Source organism: Lupinus angustifolius, chromosome LG15, assembly GCF_001865875.1.
Source record: "Lupinus angustifolius cultivar Tanjil chromosome LG15, LupAngTanjil_v1.0, whole genome shotgun sequence".
Classification (NCBI taxonomy): Eukaryota; Viridiplantae; Streptophyta; class Magnoliopsida; order Fabales; family Fabaceae; genus Lupinus; species Lupinus angustifolius.
In genome coordinates this window covers 13,623,741-13,647,124 of record NC_032023.1, presented here as the reverse complement: position 1 = coordinate 13,647,124, position 23,384 = coordinate 13,623,741, and the positions used below count along the sequence as shown (strand labels likewise).

General features: G+C 31.4%; 1 protein-coding gene across 2 annotated transcripts; it reads right to left on the bottom strand.

Moving 5' to 3' along the window:
- On the bottom strand, positions 2,004–5,189 carry LOC109328377. Of its 2 annotated transcripts, none has more exons than XM_019561817.1 (7): positions 4,279–5,189; positions 3,588–3,750; positions 3,267–3,443; positions 3,096–3,179; positions 2,871–2,952; positions 2,174–2,699; positions 2,004–2,122 (listed from the first exon to the last, which is right to left on the bottom strand). In XM_019561817.1, exons 1-6 carry the CDS (start codon positions 4,659–4,661, stop codon positions 2,263–2,265), a joined length of 1,326 nt encoding a protein of 441 aa, XP_019417362.1. In that variant the 5' UTR covers positions 4,662–5,189; the 3' UTR covers positions 2,004–2,122; positions 2,174–2,262. The 2 variants fall into 2 exon arrangements, with proteins under 2 accessions (XP_019417362.1, XP_019417361.1); XM_019561816.1 differs by having other exon boundaries at positions 2,004–2,123; positions 2,177–2,699.

The window sequence follows — 23,384 nt, the reverse complement described above, 5'->3', positions numbered from 1 at the left end:
AATAAAAATAAAGAGATGTAGTAATTTCATTTCTTTTCTTTCTTCAATTCATCTTAGATGGTTGTGATGTATCAATTCTATGTGTAAAAATGATATTAAAAAATCAAATAATAAATAAAGGAGAGGAGATCAACTTACTCCAAAAGTCAGTAGGATAAACTTACCCTACATCCTAATTATTCATTATTGAAAAATCTAATTATTTAAATTAACTCACTAATTCAAATCATTTGATTTTTCAAGAATAGGTGACTGATGTGGAGTAAGTTTTTTCACTTACACTTGTGGTAAGTGAATCTCTTCCCTAAATAAAAACACATAAAACTAGATATCAAACATGTTTGACAAAATTAGCTTTGAGTTCCGAGTTTGTAGTTGTTTAAATTGTTTATTGAATTAGAGTTATTCAATAAAAATAGTCCTATAATCATCTGAAATTTGTGAATGATTAAATTATATATGTAAATAATTTATATATCTAATCGGTATAACTAGATATATAAATAATTTAAAATCTAGATTTCCAATTCTTCTTTTAATATTTTATTTATATTGGATATGCAATATTTTTATTTTTCGCCTTCTAAACATTATTTTAGCTTTCTGAAAAATAGCTTTCAAACACTATAAAATTCTTTTTTAAAAAACTATTAGCTCTTTCATTTTTTGTTTATCAAATAGAGCTTAGTGATGGCTATAAACTGTTGTTGGTGAAGAGTACCATAGTCGGATGCAATATACTCTTCTTAAGTAATGAAGATACAAATGAATTTTTTCTTTGTATTTTAAAGGTAAATGTATAATATTATTTTAAATAAAGAGAATAATGTATCTCCTTATATAAGGAGATAACTTATCTCCTCTATCCAGTAAAAATGTGACATGTGTGCTATTTTGTTTATTTTTTAAAATATTTTTATTGAAAATGATGAAACATGACACATGTCATAATTTCACTGGCAGGAGGAGATAACTTATCTCCTTACAAAGAGATACTCCATTCCCTTAAAAAAAAAGATACAAATATTAATGTTTATTGTTTTTCTTTATTTTTATATAGCACTTCACTTCTTCATCAATGGAGAGGAGTCCTCTCTGAACATCTTGCGACCACTCGGTCCTTATTATTGCTCAGAAGTTAACTGCAAGTCCATATTTTCACAGCGTGGTCAAGCACTCTCAGTTCCAGAGGGTGTTAGAAATTAGAGCTATGGGTACTTAATCTTATAGGCTGGAATAAGCTGGATCATGTGTATCCCTTGCTATCCAATAAATTCACCTCGGCTGCAACTTGCCATCCAATAAATTCATCCCTCTCATTGTAATATTTAATTAATTAATAGTGCTTTAAGATCCAGTCATATCTTCACGATGACTAAAAGATGAGAGTTTGATTTCTATGAGTGACAATTGTTGGAAATATCAGTTACGCACCTAAAAATGATTAGTTTCTTATAAAAAGGGTGAAGAAATACCTCTGGTACTACAAAAAATATATATTAATATAAGATATATAGAATTCTCTAGTTTACAACTATAAATGAACCCTTTTCATGAATAATATCATGAGCTAGCATACAGAGATACTTGTTAAAAACCAATGTAAAAACAAAAATATCGTCTATCACTGCTTTAAGGAAAAGCCTAATTTGGTAATCATTTTGAGCATACCTACCTCTTGATGCTGCAAGGTAATCATGAACAAAACCGAGTTAAATTGGGTCTGCATTCTTCATGTGCATTAGAGAGAAGCTATTTCTTATAAAAAAAAGTGGGTTCCATAATCAATCATGATAAGTTCTTACATATGATAAGAAGAATTTTAACTACCCCTCCAATGTGATGGTGATTTGGTGAATTCACGAGATCCAAATTCATCATATTTTAAGAACCAAAACTCATCAAAATTGATAGATTTTTGTCATTAATAAAGAGGTTTACTTAATTCAGAAACGTATTGGACCCACATTACAAAATAAGTAACAATTGAATAATAGAAAGATCTGAGTAAAATTATAATTTATTGATGCTACTAAGATTATACAGTCATAGCAGCATTTCCAAATTCTGTACTCTGGACCAATAATTGTTCATTGCCCAAACAAAAAGTTGAAATAAACTTCAACAACTACTCATTTTACCACCAAGACCAAACTTTCTCATTCCCACTGACTCTCTCATTTCATTACATGATTTCTCCCAAGATAAATTCTTTAGAAGTAACCATAGCCTTCTAGAGATTGCTTCTACCTCTTTTCTAAACTATCTTCTACCAATATTAGCAAATCTTCTAGCAACACCAAATATAACATACTTGGTCACCAGTCCTCTATCAATACTACATGCAAGAGCAATAGCACCACCAATGACTAGCATCTTCGGTACATTCACACCTTGTGGTTTCTCGGGAGTGCTCACATTTTCAATTTCTGGTGAATTTTCGGCTGTTCCTATTGATTGCAAGTATTCAGGATTTACCTTTGTGTTTACCTGAGCCATAAAAGCCGACCGAGAAAGTGGAGCTCCAGAAGCTCTAGCTTCTTGGTAGGCTCTTAAACCGGGCTCAATCTTCTGGACAGTTCCCCACATTCCTTTTCTCACGCCAAGTTTTGCAATTTCCCATGGAATGCCCATTTCTTCATGATGAAAGAGCAATACTTCACAAGCAGTCAACTGGCCCTTGTTTCTCTTCGATTCCACTGTATACAAACTACAAGTTAGTCTTAACAAGTCAACTCATGAAAGTATAACCGAATTAAAAAGTGGGTTAAACTTAAACAGGACCCTGTAGTTGATCTATACCTAGGTCACATGGGTAAAACTATTTAACTAAAGTAATTCAATAAATGGGATGTCAAAGTAAAGTATACCTGCTCGAATGCACCAACTTGAATAGTAGACATCAACACGTCTCGGTTTGTCACGTCTAGGAATGGAAGGACAATCTACTCCCTAAATACAACAAATTAAACATATAATAAGAAGAGAGTCAAAAGGGGTAATAACAAAGTTAAGATTCTTTAATTGAAATACAACCACCATGCATGATAATGTATATAAATATTGCTATTAATAAAGTATATTTTCTTTCATACCTTTGTCACACAATAGTATGATCGTCCTGATTCCCAAATGCGTCGAGCAATTATGTATTCTCTGTTTTTGCAGAAAAAGGGGAACTGTACAGCAAAGAATTAACAAACATAAGCACACAGAACTAAGGCAAGAAATGGCTAGACTTAATAAATCAAGTCGAGGTTTTGCACCGTTCGTATCCATTGCACTTTCATGTTTCCGGTGGTGGGACACTCTTCTAAGGTTGTCGAGCTTGCAAGCATGTCATCCCATCTAGACCGGAATTCATCATCCCAAAATAAGTCTCTCACAATCTCTGGAGTGGCATCCTCAAAGATTGTACTACTTCGATATTGGGGTGGACCATCCTGACAACACAACATGAAAAAAATCAATAAATCAAATAGATCATTTGCGTAAAACACAAGATTTTACAGATAATAGTGACACCAATCATCTACTAAGTAAACAAACAATCTTCAAATTAACAAAATTGCCAAGAAATATCATACCTTTGGCTCTCTACGCCATGCTTGGTAGTTCATGGTGGGAGTAGCACGATCCATCATCTGTATCCAAGGGAGACCTCCATCTTTCTCCTCCACAAGTTGATATAAATGATGTAAATCCTCCATTGGACAAGCATTGGATATGTCTTCATTGGAACTTAACGTACTGCACAGTACAACGAAGTAATAAATAAACCCTCAATTCAATGCTTTGCAACAAAAACACGTGCAAGAAGCACAAAACTACATGACTACAAAACAAACAATAATAGAGCTCACTTATATTGCATTTCACTGCTATACTAATTGGCAAAAGTACTAAAACAAGATTTGATGAACCATGCCACTTTACAATTCATTTATTCCACTAGAATAATAAAACTTAAATGCAGGTATAATAAAAGGTTACAAATTGAATGTCAAAATTTTAATTTTCATATCTCCACCCTATCCCTCTTATGTTGATAGTAAAAGCATAAAATATCCATAGGAACCAATCATTCAATATCAATTTATGGATGTATTCATACTGATTTAGTAGACTAATTAGTGTTGAACATCTTAATTCCACAAACTGATAAGAACAAACATCCTAGCTCCTATCAAGAAATAAGATAAATTATTTCAAGTATAAATACAATTTTCCACAACTATTTTCACCCTAACAACATAATAGTGGATAAATACAAAATACCTGCTAGAACCATCACATTTCACAGATGCTGATGAAGTAGATGCCTTTTTATCAATCCCCTTATCCACAACCAAAGTTTCAGGATTTGGTGATTGCATTTTGATAGAATTAAGGCATGGAGATGAAGAATAACCCTTCAAAGGTGAAAACACACCCTTTGAAGATGAGGATGAGGATGGTGAACAAAAATCAAAGGGTTTAGCCAGAGAACTAGCCAATTTCTCTTTCCCCAAACTCGCCCATTTTGGTTTCCACAACCACCCAACGATGAGACCAATGAAAAATGCTAACCATATAGGTCCCAGAAACATGGCCATACCTGAAAACACACCCAATATTGTTGGGTTCTCCAACATATCATTGAAAGGGTTTGGCAAAGCCATAACATAAAAGAAGTTTCAAGATTCAAGAAGCAAAATCATAAGTGGGTTTAAAAACCACACCAAAAAAGATCCCTTTTTTATTTATTGGTAGAACACCCTTTTGTTCAAATTGAGCAAAAAATGATAAAAGGGTTAGCAAGAAGGAGCTGAAGAAGTTTGTAAGGTGAGGATAAAAGAAAAACAAAAAAAGAGAAAACTTTGGCGAAAAATCAGAGGATATTAAGACAAAAAGGATAAGGTGTGTGTTGATGGGTAATTTAATTAAGACACGAAGGGTACTAGAAATAAATCAAATAATACTTGGGGTTTGGGTTTGGCCACAGTTTTAATTCTAAACGGCGCCGTTTTATGGTGGGTATTGAGGAACCAATGGCGCTGGTGGTGTTAGGTGTTGTGGACTTGTGGTATTGGTAGAATGGAAAATGGATAAGTGTGTGTTAGAAGAGCCAATGAGGTTGAAGATGGGAATTTCAAGAGGCTAAAGAAAATGAGTGGTGTGAAATAAAGAGAAAGGAAGCGTGTGAATTATAAGTATGTTGAAAGCAAGGGTTTGGAACTTGTCTAAGCCTTCACGTGTGTGTGCCTATTGACAATGTTTGTTTAAGATAATTAGAGTTGAATTGAGGCAATTTTTCAAAGTGGGAGAGTTGATATGGTCACTCAACTATTACCTAGCCCTTGTTTTTCACGTTGAGATAAATTTTTGTTGACAATGATATTACAATTCTTGATGGATAGAATGATGTTGTATTCTAATATTAAATCAATCCTCTTACATATAAGAAAATAATATATGTCATTTATAAATCAATCATTATCACTTTGTAGCAAATGTCATCTTCTTACAATTAAATTTTTTTATAAAAAATGTATTATTTTCCTTTTATATATCATCTTACTACATGAAATTGACATATGTTATTTATTGATCAATCATTAATAAAAAAAAAATATTTTTTATAATATATGTGAATTTCTTTTGGTATAAAGGTTTATAAAAGAATAACATTTTCCTTTTTTATGCCTACAATATTACGACTTATCGCATGCCATTATTTAGCACTCTTCTCGTCATTAACATGATTCACACATATCTAAAAAAGATTATTGAATTATTTTATTTAATAAAATTATTATTATTATTATTCATATCATAATTTCCAACTTCTCTTTCATTTTACTTTATTATTATTTTCTCTCCATTATAATAAAAATAAGAGTAATTAATATATGAATGATTAATATTATCTTAAATTGTGAGAATATCAATGGAACAAAAATGTACTAAAAGCAACATTTACAAAGAAGCATATAGAAAAATATTCATTTATTTTTTGTTTGTTTGCTTTAATTTGACCTCTATTTCGTATATTAGAGGATAAGAGAGCAGTCAAAAGAAAAATCTTATAAAACTAGCTGAAAATTAAGGAACTAACTAATTAAATTAGAATTATTTATAAAATTACCTGATAAATATAAAATGACGTGAGTATCATATAATTATTATACCTCTTTTATACATTTCAGTTGATCATTTTATATCTGATTTGGATTATATTCTCATATAATTCAATTTCACTTGCAAAGAAACTAATAGCAAGTTCCGGAATATTTATATGCAATAAATCTTATCATTATTTTTAAATAAATTTTACCTTGTTTTATTTTATTTTTAATCTTATCACTTAATAACGAGTTGTCAGATATATTTAATATTTTCTTGAGATTTATATGCTGTGAAAATGGTAGGAGACATAGATAAGAGAGATTCTTGATGAACAAGAAAGAATGAGAAAATGTTATTGAATTGAATTTCAAAGTTACATTGAATCATCTATATAAAGGGAAGAAAATACTAACTACTCTAACCAAATTAACTAACCGACTAATAAAAGTTCAACTATTTTAACATTCTTCGCAAGCTGGAATGTATCAAGCATTCCAAGCTTGAAAAAATTGTGTTAAATATAATGATATACTCTAATATCTCCTCTTGCTGGTGAGCGAATCTTCATCTTTCAGTCTTGAAATTTGAACGTGAAGCAATACTGAAGCTTAACCACTATTTGACAGAAGCAATTTCATCCGATGCTTAACCATTTTTTGACAGAAGCAAACCAATCATAACGGATGAAAGAGAGAAAAAAAATGCACCTTAATCTTGATCCTTATATGTTGTTTCAATGAGGAAAAAAATTACACAATATAATGTTGTGTGTTTAATGAGTGAGGTAAAGAAACTAGAGTAATAAAGAAATGAAAAATAATTAGGGGTAATAAACGAAAGAGTGTGATATAGCTTCCTTAATTTGATGATCGACCACTGTGCATGGTTGGGCACACACTGTTGCATGATTTCTTATTTCTTGATGTTGTTCTTGGTCTTCCCTATCTTCTTCAAGTTGTTGGACTTCCCCTTCTTGACAAAGATAACAAGTTCTTGCAGTAGCATCATATTGCTTTGATCATATTAAAACAACATAACTATTGTTCCGAGTCATAGAACCAAAGAACGTGTAGAGAAGATATCTTGGCCAAGGGAGATATCTTGTATCATCATCTTGAGTGTCATCCATTCAGAAACAAATTACAATTGCAAAGAACCAATCTTTCCAGAAGCACGATCAATCTACATTGTAGCATTGCCAGTGGATGCAAATGGTGGAACATTCTTTGGACTTTCATTTGGAAGTTGACCATTATTTCCACTCGTAGATACTGGAGATGAAAAGAAGCAACTAGAAGAACTTAAGGAAAAGTTTGAAGGTCTCTACAAGGTGATAAAGGATGTATTGGGTGATAAAGTTGAATCTTGGAATTGAAGAATGATAAGTGGGAGCAATCAATCAAAGAGAAATAATTAGCTCTGATACCATGTTAAAATAGTAGGAGACATGGATAAGAGAGATTCTCGATGAACAAGAAAGAATGAGAAAATGTTATTGAATTGAATTTCAAAGTTACATTGAATCATCTGTATAAAGGGAAGAAAACACTAACTACCCTAACCAAATTAACTACCGACTAACAAAAGCTCAACTATTTCAAAGTTACATTGATTGATTAAAGGATTACAAGTCATGTGCTTATATACACAATACAAAGATAGTTTGTGATACAAGTAACAACTAAACAAACTCTTAACAAACTAACTAAGATATTAATTACATGTGTGAAATGTGCAAAATGTGCCAATTACAATAATTATTCAACCAATGCTTCACTTGACTTTCTAACCAATTAATTGATTAACAGTTGTTTTAATTGATTAATACTTACCCAATTAATCGATTAACTATACAATTAATCGATTAACTGTTATTGTTGCTGTCTGGTTTTCATAAATATATGCATCAAATCTTCTCATTAATTTTGTATCACAAAATTTATATAAAATTGGCTATACTCTTCTGAGGTGGAATAATTGATTAAAAGATTACATAATTGACTACCAAGTATGTATAAAGAAAAAGGTTCCGTGTATATAACACTATATAGTGGAACATTTTTAAGATTTTGAATTTAATTGATAATTGCTTTTTATAATAAATGTAGTTTACCAAGTCCTTTTATTTATAATCTATCATTCCATCTCAAAAGAACACAATCAATTATATATGTTGTCCTTACACAGCGAACATTTCTGGCTGTGTTTTCCTCTCTAACTCTCTTATTAGTTGGTAGATCATTCATGATGGTGCATCCATTTTTTGTTCTTAAATATGTCTTACTAATTATTTTATATTTATTTATATATTTTAACAACTTAAACAACTTAAGTTAAAATTATCTTCAATTATGCAATTCTATTTTTCGCCTTAAATGAACCCCACAAACCTACCCTATATTTATCTTCTTCATTTTTACTTTATTTCATTTAATATTGATTTGTTCTCTCTTATAACATTTTTTTTCATTTTTAGTGCTATATCAACTATAAGCATATTTTGTTCACTGTTACTAAATAAACACAAGAACAACTCTTTTTTAATGGTGAAATTGGAAAAAGAACATTCTTATTTAACTATGAACCTAACTTTTTTCACTAGTGTGGGTGCTCTAAGTGACACCCTACCAAATTTTCAAAAACCAGAAAATAACCTGTTCCCGATGCCGCACCGGCCAGCATGACATTTTAATATGGTATAACATTCCAGTTTGGTGAATTTATTTAAAATTTAATATATCGTTAATATAAAGATTTATATATATTCAGTATATAATGTATTTCTCATTTGTGTTACTTTTTTGAAGAGTTAATAATAATTAAACATGAATATTGGATACATTAAAAATGTATAAAATTTAAGAGTTGTGTCCTACTTTTTGTATCACTCTATGTACCACCATCTCTGATTGGTTGAAAAAATTATTTAAGTTAAAAGTACAATTATTAAATATTTTCTTTATCAATCATATCTCTTATCATATTAAGTGGTACAAAATAGGGGAACGCCATTAGTGCTCCCATAAAAGTAATACACTGTCCTTTCATATATATATATATATATATATATATCTATATTTTTTTTTCTCAAGGTACATTGACTTCAATTCTTGGTGAGGTGGTTGTATGGACTAAACTAGTTCGGAGATTCACTTTTAGAATTTGAACCTATTGTGTTATGTGTATTTATGTATAAAAACATGTTTTTTTGTTTAAATTTTACCTCTTTGTACAATCCAAAGGTTAAATAACTAATATAATTGTAACAAAAATTTAATATAATAGAAATTCATGCAATAACCATCACAATCAATAAATTTTTTATTTACCTTTACATTTTTTTCGTATAAATGATCTGTTGTCTTTTCACGTTTATTAATCTAAATAAGATCATATCTAATTTACCTCTTCAATGAATAAGGACAAGGCTAAGAATAAGGAATAAGTCACTCTTTAATAAACTACCAAATTGATTTAATCTTGTAATGATTTACAGTTTGGGTATTTTTTCCCTGAAAAAGTCTTTGCTTAATTTCGTGCACACGTATATTAATTAACAATCAAGTAATATTAATCTTAAAAAAATTATTAATCTCATCTCATGTGTGAGCAGGGGCGGAGCATGGAAGGTACAGGTGGGGGCAGCTGCCCCCCTGGATTTTTTTTTTATTTTTCTTAAAATATTTTTTTACTTTTTACTCTACTGAAACATATTTGTTGTCTTACAGAATATGTGTTATTTCATGTGTCACTTAGTACGTTTGGCCAAAAAGATATTTCATTATTAAACTTTCAAATTATAAAATGTGACACATAGAAATACAAATTTTCTGTAGTAGATATACTTTTTTTACCTACACCCAAATAATGTCTTTATCGAAATACTAGTGGGAGCTCATATATTTCTTTAATTTGTGGCTAGATAAATAAATATAGTGCAACTTGTGTAGCCATTCAAAAAATTATATATAATGAATCAAGTTCTCTTGCATGTTTAGATGTTGGTGGCTGCTCATAATAATATGACTTCATAATGATTTTACACTTGATGAAAGAGATTATGTATGCATTGATAATATATATATATATTGTCCAAAATTTCTATCGTGTGACTTTCAATGAGCAATAAGATTAGGTTAATATGTCAATGACAATATTTTATTTTTGGTATCGTTAGCCATTTAAATTTGAAATTTTTTCTATTTATTTAATTAATTATAATTAAATATTATTGCCCCCTCTAAAATTTTGTTCAAGATCCGCCATTGTGTGTGAGCCGTAAACTTTATCATGGAAACCATGTGTAACTGGATCTTAAGAATTCATAACTTTCACATAGTAAAAATGATTATAGATTACCTCTACCTATGACGACACGATCCTCTTTTAAATGTTGTGTTATTCTTCGTCAATATTTTTTTCCGGTGATACAAAAGGGAGCAAAAGCTCAGGAGCAAGACAAAAAATAGCTAAAGTTCCCTACAATAAACTATGGAGGCGCTGTCCAGTAGCAAATTAACAGAACAAAAAGAAGGAGCTACATCAAAGATACGAAGATTATGGTCGAAGCTAAGGCCAAACTTTGCAAAATCATCTGCAACATAATTTGCTTCCCTAAAGATGTGGCCATAAGAAGTTTGTTGAAAGGAAGATAGGAGAGCTCGAATCTGCTGAACCAAAACAACACAGGGATGGGTCTACTCACAGCCGGCTCCAATCAAAAGAATACTAGAAGCCGAGTCGGACTCGATACAAATCTTACAAAGCCCCGCTGATGAAGAATTTGTAAACCAATTAGGATACCCCACAATTCTGCTTGAACCACAGAACAACAACTGTCTCAAATAAGCGAAGATGAAAGCCCCAAAATGGTCACGCACCACCCCACCACAAGCTGCCATATTTGACGAGGCAGAGAAAGCCCCATCAGAATTTAATTTAATCCAATCAAGATCAGGAGGGAACCACCGAATAACCGGATTATTTTGGATGGCTGAACGAACTAGGAGAAACACTTTTATCTCTTTCCCTTCCTTTCTATGCTCTTACTTTATTGATGGTTGATAGAGACAAACTTTCTAGGCATAGATATGAACAATGTTCCAGGTCCTTTTTCTAAAATGAGTATAATGCTTCCATCAAACACTATATATAGACTATTTCCCAAGAGTCTTACGATTTCATTGATAACTCTTTATTCAAGAGTTATGTCATTCAAACAAAGGAGTAATATATCTCTTCATGTCATTAGAGACATTTCTTACATTCTCCCACTTGGCTCATGTGACAATACAATTCATGATTTTATAAACATCAAACATAATGCGCATAATCAGAATATATTTTCCATATTCATTAAATTAGAAGTCATGTTTAAGAACAAGAACTAGTAAGAGTCATGTCGGTTGTACATCATTTATCCAATATATTACGTTCCATGTACTACTATATGAGTCTTATTCATAACATGACATATTAAATGAGAATCATATAATAATGTCATTTAGAAAGAAAATTTTATTTTCAACATTACCATTATCACATGTGTACATAAGTGTGAAAATAAAATATTAATCAGAAACTTAAATATTAGTGAGCTTGGAATGTCAAACATTGAAACTTTATTAATAACATAATGTTCAACATTCATTAGCAGACATAACTTTATTAATAACACTCAATTGACACTCTGAGTTTATGAACTTCTTCTTTATCGACAAAATATTTCAACTCTATAAGTTTAGCACATTTGAAATACTTGTCATTTTTAGAAAAAAAAAGATTGCTACAAAATTATCACAATAATTTTTCTGCAGCTTGGCAATACGGTCGACTAATCCAAGTCCTGAAATAAAGTTCTGTAGCCACTTAACATGAACTATGACCTCAAAGCATGCCACAAATTCAACTTTCATAGTGGATGCCGCAATGACAATCTACTTCACACTCTTTTATGAGATAGTTCTTCTAGTTAATAAACATATAACTGAATGTCTATGCATCTCGCAGAGTCTGAATTTGAATATCCAATCACTTCAAGATGATTCGATATCCTATAAATAAGCATGCAATCATTTGTACTTGCAAATATCTCAAACCCTTCTTTGCAGTTTTCCAATGTTATAACCATGGTTACTCTAGTATCCATCTAACATTCCAACTGCAAAACTTGGTCATGTACAAGTCTGATCATATAATAAACTCCCAACTATATATGCCTAAGGAGTTTCTTCCATTTTCTCATTTATAAATTGGAACGGGAGATGCTGAACATTTATCCATTCTGAATCTCTCTAATTTTTTTGTTAATATATGCTTTCTCAGACAAGCCTAAAAGTCCTTGTGATCTATCACAAAATATTTATACTCCAATCACATAGTTTGTCTCACCCATATCTTTCATTTAATTTTTTTAGAGATAAACATCTTAGTCTCATTTAAAAGACCAAGATCATTAGTTGCAAGCAAGATGTTATCAACATATAGAACCAAGAAAATAAACTTAGTCCCATGGACCTTTAGGTATATACATCGATCAACAATCTTTTCCTTAAACTCAAAGGATACAATAGTATCATTAAACTTAAGATACCACTGCCACGAAACTTGTTTAAGTCCATATATTGATTTCTTAAGTTTACATACTATGTGTTATTTTCCTTTCTCTATGATTCACATTGGTTGATCCATATAGACCTTTTCTGTTAAATCCATATTTACAAAGGCAGTTTTCACATCCATTTGGTGTAACTCCAAATCATAATGAGCCACTAATGCCATGATAATCAGAAGTGAGTCTTTCTTAGAGACTGGTGAAAATGTCTCTTTATAGTCAATATCGTATCTCCGAGTCTAGCCTTTTGCTACAAGTCTGACCTTATAACGTTCTAAGTTACCATAAGAATCACATTTGGTTTTGAAACCCACTTACAACCAACTGTTTTGCAATCTTCTGGTAACTCAACAAGGTCCGAAACCTCATTTTGTTTCATAGATTTTAACTAATCTTTCATGGAATTTAACCATTTATCGACATTATCATTATCTATGGCTTGTGAAAACATAACTGAGTCATTCTCAATTCCTATGTCGCATTTTGACTCATGTAGGTAAACCACATAATCATTAGAAATAACATACGGTCTTTCTCTTTGAGATCTTCTTAATGCTATCTCTTGCGATTCTTCTACTACAGGTTCATCAACTTCATTTTCAGTAATGAGATTATTTTGTTGTTCTCCATCATTACTAATCGGTTCAATAACTTGAGGAAGAACATTATTAAGGACACAAGTAAATGGAAATTGTACCCACACTTCTTGAATTTCCACTTTACATGATGTTTCACTCCCACTAATGTCATCATTCTCGATGAACCTAACATTCCCAGATTCAATAGTTCTTATAGTATGGTTTGGACAATAAAATCTATACCCCTTTGATTTTTCTGGATAATCAATTAAATAACCACTGATTGTTTTTGCATCCAGTTTCTTTTCTTGTGGATTATAAATTCTAATTTTCGTCGGGCATCCTCAAACATGCATGTGCCTTAAACTAGATTTCCTTCCTATCCATAGTTCAAAAGGAGTCTTTGGAACTGCCTTACTAAGAACTCTATTTAATAAATACATGACAGTCTATAAAGCATAACTCCATAATGAATAGGGTAAAGATGAATTGCTCAACATACACATAACCATATTCAAGAATGTTCTATTATGCCTTTCTGATACACCCTTTTGTTGCAGTGTACCTAACATTGTGTATTGTGCACATTTGCCACGATTTTCAAGGAATTTAGCAAATAGGCCTGAATGTTGTCCATTTTCATCATATCTTCCATAATACTCATCACCTCGACTAGACATGATAATTTTTACATTTTTATCTAATTGTCTTTCAAATTCAGTAATGTAAATCTCTAAGGCTTTTAACACTTGAGATTTATCAGACAATAAATAGATATGTCAATAACGTGAATAATCATCGATGAAGGTAATGCAATATATTTCCTTATTGAAAGAGTTAGCATCAAAAGGTCTACAAATATATGTGTGTATAATTTCAACAAACTTAGTGCTTCTTGTGGCTCCTTTCTTTATGTGTTTTGTTTATTTACCCTTAATACAATCCACACATATAGTCAGATAAGTAAAATCTAAATCCGGTAGGAATTCATTCTTTACTAATCCTTTCATTCTTTCTTTGGAAATATGTCTCAAACGTTTATGTCATAAGTAAGCATAACGTTAATTAATTATGTCACACTTAATTCCAATGTTATGATGCAAGGTTAACAGTGTTTCAGAAAAACGATTATCAAGATTTAACTTGTATAATTCATCACATAATATACCATTGCCAATTAAATGAGTATATTTATACAAACTGAAACATTTATTACCAAATTAAAAAAATACCCAAGAACATCAAATTTAGATAAAGAAACTAAATTCATATATATATTAGGTACATAAAGGGTTTCAAATAAATCTAAATGATGTCCAGTATCAAGGATTAAACGATAAGTCCCGACGACTTCCACTAGAACCTTCACTCTATTTTCCATAAAGACAAAATTTTCATTTGGTCTTGTAGTTTGGGTCATAATGAGTCCTTACATAGTATTAGAAATATGAACAGTACATCCAGAGTCAATCCATCAAATATTATAAGGAACTTCTGCTAAGTTTGATTCAAAACTTACATAAGCACTAGGCTCACCTTTCTTTTCAAACCATCCTTTGCGTTTTGGACAATCCTTTTGGAAATGTGTAATCTTTCTACAGAATCGACATTTGTTATCATGATGTTCCTTCTTGTGGATTTGAGAAGATGACTCGTTAATCTTTAAGAGTCTCATCCCTTTCTTGTCATGTTTCTTACTGACTTTCTTTCTAGCTCCTTGATGATTAACATAATTGATGGAATGATTTCTTTGACTCCTCATTCTTGTTTCCTTTTGACCTAACATACTATGCAATTCGTGCACATTCCATTTATCTTTCATAGTGTTATAGTTCATTTGGAAAGGACCATATTCAGAGGGTAATGAATTTAGTATAAATTGCACACGAAAGTTTTCATCCACATCCATTCCCAATGTCTTAAGTCTTGCTGCAACGTTTGTCATTTCAGTGACATGTTCATGCATAGTATAAGAACCATCAAATTTCATGGTGGTCAATGTACTCATTAGTGTCATAGTAAGAGACTTGTCAGCAGTTTGGGAGCGCTCTTCTACAAACTTTAGCATTTATTTAACACTTTCAGTTTTAGGAAGAGCTGACTTAATGTTGCTAGCAATATTCATTCACATATACATTAGACTCAATCTGTTTGATATTTCCCAATTTCTATAATGAACTTTATGTTCTTCGATGCTTATATTAGTAATAGCACTTGACTTATATTCTCTAAGTGACAAATCCAAATCTATTACCCCAATGTAAAATTGGATTTGTTCACTTCATTCAGAGAATTTAAGTCCCTTGAAAGTTGGAACAAATGAGAATTGCGAATCCAAAGCAACATGTACTGCAATCAATAAAATTAAACAAAAAACATTAAGGATTTGAGTTACATGCTAAATTAATTCAGACTACTTCGTAAGTGTATATTAATGTCTACATTTGGGTAATCCATCAACATATCATTTAGAGATAATGATACTAAAAGAAATTCATGTAATTTGGAATTGATACATACATATATTAGAAACTTTTACTATATTTGGATATATAAATATAATTAATGATGCATTTATACTACCAACAGTTATGATCATTGATTATAAGTACAAACAATCAACATTTAGATGATTCTTAAGTGTTTTATAATAATGAACTTCAATTTATTCATAAACCAATAATTGTTGTATGATTCTTAGTATCAAATTAATGAGTAAATAAAATATGATTATTCAATTTGGAATTAAATAAACATAAAGATTTGACTACTTTAGTGATTACAAATCTATCATACAATAATTCCAAACAAATGAAATGTGATCATACAATTTGGAATTAAATAAACATAAAGATTTGACCACTTTGGTGATTAACAAATCTATTATACAATAATTCCAAACAAATGAAATATGAACATACAATTTGGAATTAAATAAACATAAAGATTTAACCACTTTGATGATAATTAAGTTTATCATATAATAATTTCAAACATCTAACAAATTATGATATTATACATATTTATGACTCCCAAAATTGCATATAATTATAAAGTTATATACATATTTATGAAACAATTGCATCAAAAGTTCAAATGAAATTATAATTTAATTATATATATATATATATTCACTGTTATATATATATATATATATATATATATATATATATATATATAATATTTCTCTTTAACTATTATATATCTATACTACTTATAAAGTAAAAACATAAAATAACTAACTATTCATGATGTGATTTATAGTTCCCTATTTTATCCTCACTATTTTTTATATTCTACAAAAAAACTATATACACAATGTTCCCTTCATTTACATTATTACATAGTTTTTAAAAACTATCATCTTTATTACTTTTTAACCATATTTTTTAGAATCGTTTAAAACCTCCCATTTGAATTAATTTAAAAAAAATGCACGTTAGTTACTTTTTCAAAAACTACCATATTCAAAGAAATTGTTGCCTAAATTATACAATTTGAAAGTATAACACACCTTTAGTTATTGTTCTTTCCACTATATTATTTTAGGATGATATTTTTAAAAAAGATAAAGCAATGCACCAAAGGTGCTACAAAAGTATAATATATTATGTTAATGAAGTTATGTTGTTACATTGGTTAATTGTTAAAATGTGTTGTTCATCCGGGAAGTGAAGTTGTTGGAAAAATACTTCCCGAATCAAAATATGAGGATGTTTCAATCAACACATATGATGCATTGACATTCCACTTTGGTGTTATAATTGGTGGTATAACAAAAAATATTGAATTGGTTTTTTTGTTGTTGGTGGCCCTTCAAAAGCTCACAAGTCCAATGAGTCAACTGACTTTTTTATAATTGGTTCTAATGTAAAAAATATACATAATCAATTGAAAGATAACTACTATCATGAAGTATATATAATTCTATATAGTAAATTATAAAGTCAAAATATGTATATATTTGTTGGTATGAAATAACCATTATTTGTAAGAGAAATAATATGAGCTCCTTTTAAATCTCATGTTTTCACTACTATTTTATGTTCCAATGAAAATTAAATTGCAAATAATTGTTAATCATTATATATATATATGGTTGGAAAACTAAAAGACTATGAGTTACTATTAGCGCTACCAATCTTTCCTTTTTATATGTACCATTGATATGAGGTAAAGAAGAAATTGATTAAATATCTCATTAATACATGATCAATGAGTGAGGATCAATTAGATCAACTAATTTTGTTTCATATAATAACTTTTCTAAGGAAATGAGATTGAAACTTTTAATTTGTTTTTATGTTTATTTTTAATTGATATATTTTAATTTATTTATACAATACTTAATTGATTAGGACCGTAAAACATATAATTCTATACTAAATTATAAAACAGATTCAATAAGATCATTGTTTAATAGAGATTAATATTTCTATTAAACACTCAATAAACCACATATCCGGTATAACCACTCATGTACAAATATAAATATATAATTCCACTACTGGTTCATTTAAGTTAGATTATTGTATTGATTGAATATAGATATCTAAGGTACATGTATAATTTCATAAAGGAAAATGACCTATAATAATTGTAAGTAATTCAATTATTTGAATGTTCAATTTTTAAATAATAGAATTGTATAATTACCTCAATAAAAAATGTTCAACTCCAAATTATAAATATCTAACATAAATAATTATATTTGATATTTATATTATATAAATTATACATTATAAACAATAGGAAAGGAGTTGACAGACATGAGAGTACTTGTCAACACGCTAGTATATATAATATATATTCTCTCCTACGTATATATAAACATATATTTGCTTCCTCTTATTTATTTATATATATATATATATATATTAATATAAAACGTTAAATGTTATATATATACATACATGAAAAAAGAGGAAATAGAAACTAAAATAGAGGAAACATAACGAATAGAAGAAACATATGTTATGTTTCTAATATATTTGATCAATAGTTCTATCTTTTGTTTATGCATTCTTTATTATTGTTATGGTACGAAAATAATTATATTTGAGTTCTCTTTAAACATTCAAGAACATATTTGAGTATTCTTGAAACATTCAAGAACATATTTTAAGATATCAGTTAAGATCGAATTATTATTAATGAAAAATTATAACTTCTTAAACACAATGCTCTGATACCACATGTGAATTTTATCATGGAAACCATGTGTATATGAATCTTAAGAATTCATAGCTTTCACATAGTAAGAATGTTGGAAATGATTGAAATATGTTATTGTATTAGTCCCACATTGTCTAGTATTGAAATAGAGTAGAGTAACCAATGTTATATATTGTATCTAAGTTTCTTGTTATAATGTGCACCAAATATAAACACCAAATAGAAACACCCCATGAGCAGGTAGGCCCAAGGTGGTAGCTTTTCCATGGAAATTATTTCTAAACAGAGTTTCTACTAAAGACGACCTGATTGCTAGAAATTTTATGATACATAGAGACATGGTTTTATTTGAAAGAGGATCCCTATTCCTATCATAGAAAATGGGTTTTGACGTGGTATTCGGCAGTATATGTTTGCTTGGTGTGACATTTCTCAGCCACGGGTTCTGTTCACTTGCCTAAACTCGTGCACTTAGTCAACACTTTTTTTGGTAAATGGCCTAAACTCGTGTTTGATTGTCATGATTTCACTAAAATTGCACTTTTTAGCCCCAATTTTTAACAACACTCAGAAGCCCAAAACACAGTTTCACGCTCATCCTCTGAACCTGAATAAGTTCATTTTAGCCGTTGTGATGCAGATTGCGACCATTGCGATGTAAATTATTTTGTAAAGTGATAAAAGATTAATGCATATCTTCTTCTCAAAAGTTTTTACCATCTTCATGTTTTCAATTATGTAACAAGTAACAACACTCAGAAGCCCAAGTAACAACGGTATTCAGCTTCAGAGGATGAGCGTGAAACCGTGTTTTGTTTCTTTGATTTCCAAGTTACAAGAGAATTGCCCAAAAAAAATACAAAAAACAGAGATGGATTTTCTGGTGTCAGGGCATACTTCCCAATCAGAGTCAGTGAAACCTTTTAATTGTAAAACAGAATCGCAGGGATAAAACATACCTTGGCCAGGAGTACCTTTAATGTATCACAAGACTCTTGTCATGGCTTTATAGTGATTCATGGGGGGATTGGCCATGAATTGGCTTAACTGTTGGATGGAGAAGCTTAAATTAGGGCGAGTGTTGGTTAGATACAAGAGTCTCCCAACCAGTTGCTTATACAGAGCAGGATCAGGGTAGGGGCTGCTGTCATTTTGAGATAGACGAGTGGACTTCACCATTGGTGTAGGCACTGGTTTTGAGTGAAGAAATCCTGTATCTGAGAGTAAATCTAGTGCATACTTCCTTTGGCACAAGGTTATGCCATTAGATTGTTGGTTGATTTCAAGACCAAGGAAGTATTTTAAGTTTCCATGGTCTTTAATTTGAAAGTGTTGATGGAGGTGTGTTTTTACAAGATGAATTTCATGAATATTATTGTCAGCAAGTATTAAGTCGTCCACATATATTAATAAAGCAGTAAACAAGGAATTATGTGTCTTGGTAAAAAGTGAGTGATCGTGATGAGATTGTGTGTAACCCAAAGAAATCAAGGCATTAGAGAGTTTGGCAAACCATTGTCTACTAGCTTGTTTTAAACCATATAGGGATTTATTTAATTTGCAAACAAGATTAGGTGCAGAGCATTGAATTCCTTGAGGTAAGGTCATATAGACTTCCTCATTCAAATCACCATGATAAAATGCATTGTTTATGTCTAGTTGGTGTAGGAACCATCCTTTACAAGCTGCAATTGCCAATAGCAGCCTTACTGTGGTTAATTTAATAACAGGAGCAAAAGTTTCATAAAAATCTAGGCCCTCTGTTTGAGTATATCCCTTAGCCAGAAGTCTGGCCTTGTGCCTTTCAATGGTGCCATCAGAGTTGAATTTTAGCTTATAAACCCATTTTGACCCAATGGCTTGTTTGTTGGGTGGTAGAGGCATAAGGGTCCAAGTTTGGTCCTGTTCTAGAGCTGCAAGTTCGGCCTTCATGGCTTTGATCCAATCCTCAGATTGGATGGCCTGTTTATAAGTCTTTGGTTTAATGTTGGTTGAAATGGATAAGGCATAATGGAAGTTAGTGGTGGATAGAGAATGATAGGACAAAACCTTGTGTAGGGGGTGTTTGATGGTAGAGTAAGTGGTGTGGTTGTGTTTAGTTAACAAATTGCAATGGTAATCTCTAAGGTAGGTAGGTGGTTGGATGGATCTGTGTGATCTCCTAGTAGCTGCAATGGGTGGATCAATCTGGATGACTGAATCTTTAGTAATAAGGGGTGTTGGTATTGGTGTTTCAGGTGCTAGGGAAATAAATGTAGTAGGTAGTAGGGGTGAGATATCTTGAGTTGGAATGGTGGGTTGATAGATAGGGTGACTAAAGATAGAGAAATGATCTCAGTTTGGTTCATGAGTCAGGATTTGAGGTTCATGATGTTGCATATAAAGGAACACATGCTCATAGAAGATAACATTCCTAGAGATGGAAATGTTTCTTGTGAGCAATTCAAAAATGATAAAACCCTTTGTCCCTGGTTTGTAGCCAAGAAATATGCATTTCTTGGCTCTAGGTTCCAGTTTAGTTCTATTTGAAGTTGATGTAGAGGCAAAACATAGGCTTCCAAAGACCTTCAAATGATTGAGGTCTGGTTGTTTGTTAAAGAGTAATTGGAAGGGTGATCTGAAGTTTAATGTTTGGTTAGGCAACCTATTAATGATGTGAACAGCAAGCTTGGCTGCATAATCCCAAAAACAGTTAGGTAAGTTAGATTGAAACAAGAGAGATCTAGTGGTATTTAAGATATGTCTATGCTTTCTCTCAACAATAGCATTTTGTTGGGGGTGTTTCCACACATGTTGTTTGGTGAAAATTCCTAATTGAGCATAGAAATCAGGCATAGAAAATTCAAGGCCATTATCAGTCCTAATGATTTTAATGTTGCAATTGAATTGAACAGATATCAGTTTTGCAAAATCCTTGACAAGTTGCCTAGTGTGACTTTTAGCTATCATAAGGACTATCCAAGTGTGTCTTGTGAAGTCATCTACTATGGTGAGAAAGTATTTATGTCCATGAATGGTGGGGACACCAAGAGGTCCCCAAATGTCCATATGGATTACCTCAAAGGGGTGAGAGGTGTGTGTAATGCTGTGAGGGATGGGGAGTTTAGTTTGTTTGGCCAAGTGACAATATTCATAAACTTTATTTGAATCAAAATGCATATAAGGAAAAGATTTGCACATGTTTTTAAGAACATTATGTGAGGGATGCCCCAACCTAAAATGCCAAAGATCAAAGCAAGAAATGTCATGTTTTTCTATGGAACTAATGGTGTCTAAGTTTCTATCTAATTGTTGATCATGATGTGTTAATATGTAGAGATTGTTGTGGATCTTAGCATGACCAATCATCCTCAAGGAAATTGTATCCTGGATAAGACAAGAAACCTTATTAAGTACTAACTTGCATTGATGGAACAAAGCAAGTCTATGAATGGATATCAGATTGCATTTAAAACCAGGTATATACAGAACATCAAAAAGAGTAATGTTCTTATTAAGTTTGACTGTTCCTGATTGTGTTACAATGATGGTTGTGTTGTTAGGAAATTTCACATGGATTGATTTTATAGTCTTGTATTCAGTAAAGTTATGTAAATTGTTTGTCACATGGTCGGTAGCCCCACTATCTAAAATCTAAGTTTGTTTGTTAAGAGAATTACCTGAGGTAGCATTATGCTCTTGATCAATGAGTTCATGGCTAAATTGATTTATCATGTGTTCAAGGTTGAAACTTAGCCGAGCTGATTGATCTCCCACAATGGATTCCTTAGACTCCTTGCTGCTCTGCCCATTATCAACAATTTGGTTTGTCTGAATGTTGCTAATCATGCCAGTCCCTTGAATTTAAATTTGAAATTTGGGGGGAACCCATGCTTGGAATAACATGTCTCTATAGTATGTCCTTCTTTACCATAAAAGGTGCAAATCTTGTTGTTCGATGATGCATAGCCTTTTTTGAAATTGCTAGTTCTAGTTCCTTGAAATCTTCTTGGTCCTTTATTGTTGAAATTCATGTTGCTCTTTCCATTGGTTTTGTTGAATTGTGGCTTCCAAGGCTTATTTGAGTTGAAATTGTTGATTGCAACCTTGTTTTCTCCATAACTTGTCCCTTCTGGCTGCCTTTCTTGCTGGATGATCAAGGAGAACACCTTATTAATTGGTGGTAGTGGCTCCTATAGAAGAATTTGTGCCTTGACAATATCATATTGGTCATTGAGGCCTTTTAGCAGGCATGTCAGATACTCTGACTCCCTATAGTTCATGATTATTTTCAAGAAGTTGCAACTACACTTAATTCTGCAAATGCAGGTGGGCATAGGTCTTAGGGATTCACGTTCATCCCAAAGTGTTTTAAGATCAGTGAAGTAAGCAGATATACTTCTGTCCCCTTGTTTTATGTAATGTATTTCTTGAAGGAGGTCAGAAAATCTAAAATGGTCACCCTTTGAGAACCTTTCTCTAAGGTCATGCCAAAGGTCTTTGGCACTGTCTATGTTGATAGTGCTCTGAGTTATTTTTTGTGTCAAGGACCTTGTGATCCATGACACAACCATGTTGTTACACCTCTCCCAAGCATAATATATTGGATCAGTTTCTTGTGGTGTCGTAAGTGTGCCATTCACGAACTTGAACTTATTCTTTGAGATTAGTGTCCTTCGCATGGCTTTGCTCCAAGAGTGGTAGTTACTTCCATCCAGGGGGTGAGAGACAAGAAGGAAACCTGGATTTTCTCCAGGGTGAAGATAGTAGGGGCGGGATGGATTTTGTATAATGTCCATGTTGAATTGTGTTTGTTGGCTCTCTCCTGACTCTACATCCATTGCTTCTGATGTGGAATGGAGTGGTTTTGATGCAAAATTTTGTGAGATTTGGAATGTTGGTATGCAAGAATGATTCTTGCAGCAAAACTC

Excerpts from the sequence above, each read along its gene's own strand:
- LOC109328377 (XM_019561817.1), bottom strand. The coding sequence starts at position 4,661 with ATGGCTTTGCCAAACCCTTTCAATGATATGTTGGAGAACCCAACAATA. Across the intron at positions 3,751-4,278 it reads AAATGTGATGGTTCTAGCAG|TACGTTAAGTTCCAATGAAG; the intron begins GTATTTTGTATT and ends TGTACTGTGCAG. Across the intron at positions 2,700-2,870 it reads AAGTTGGTGCATTCGAGCAG|TGGAATCGAAGAGAAACAAG; the intron begins GTATACTTTACT and ends GTTTGTATACAG.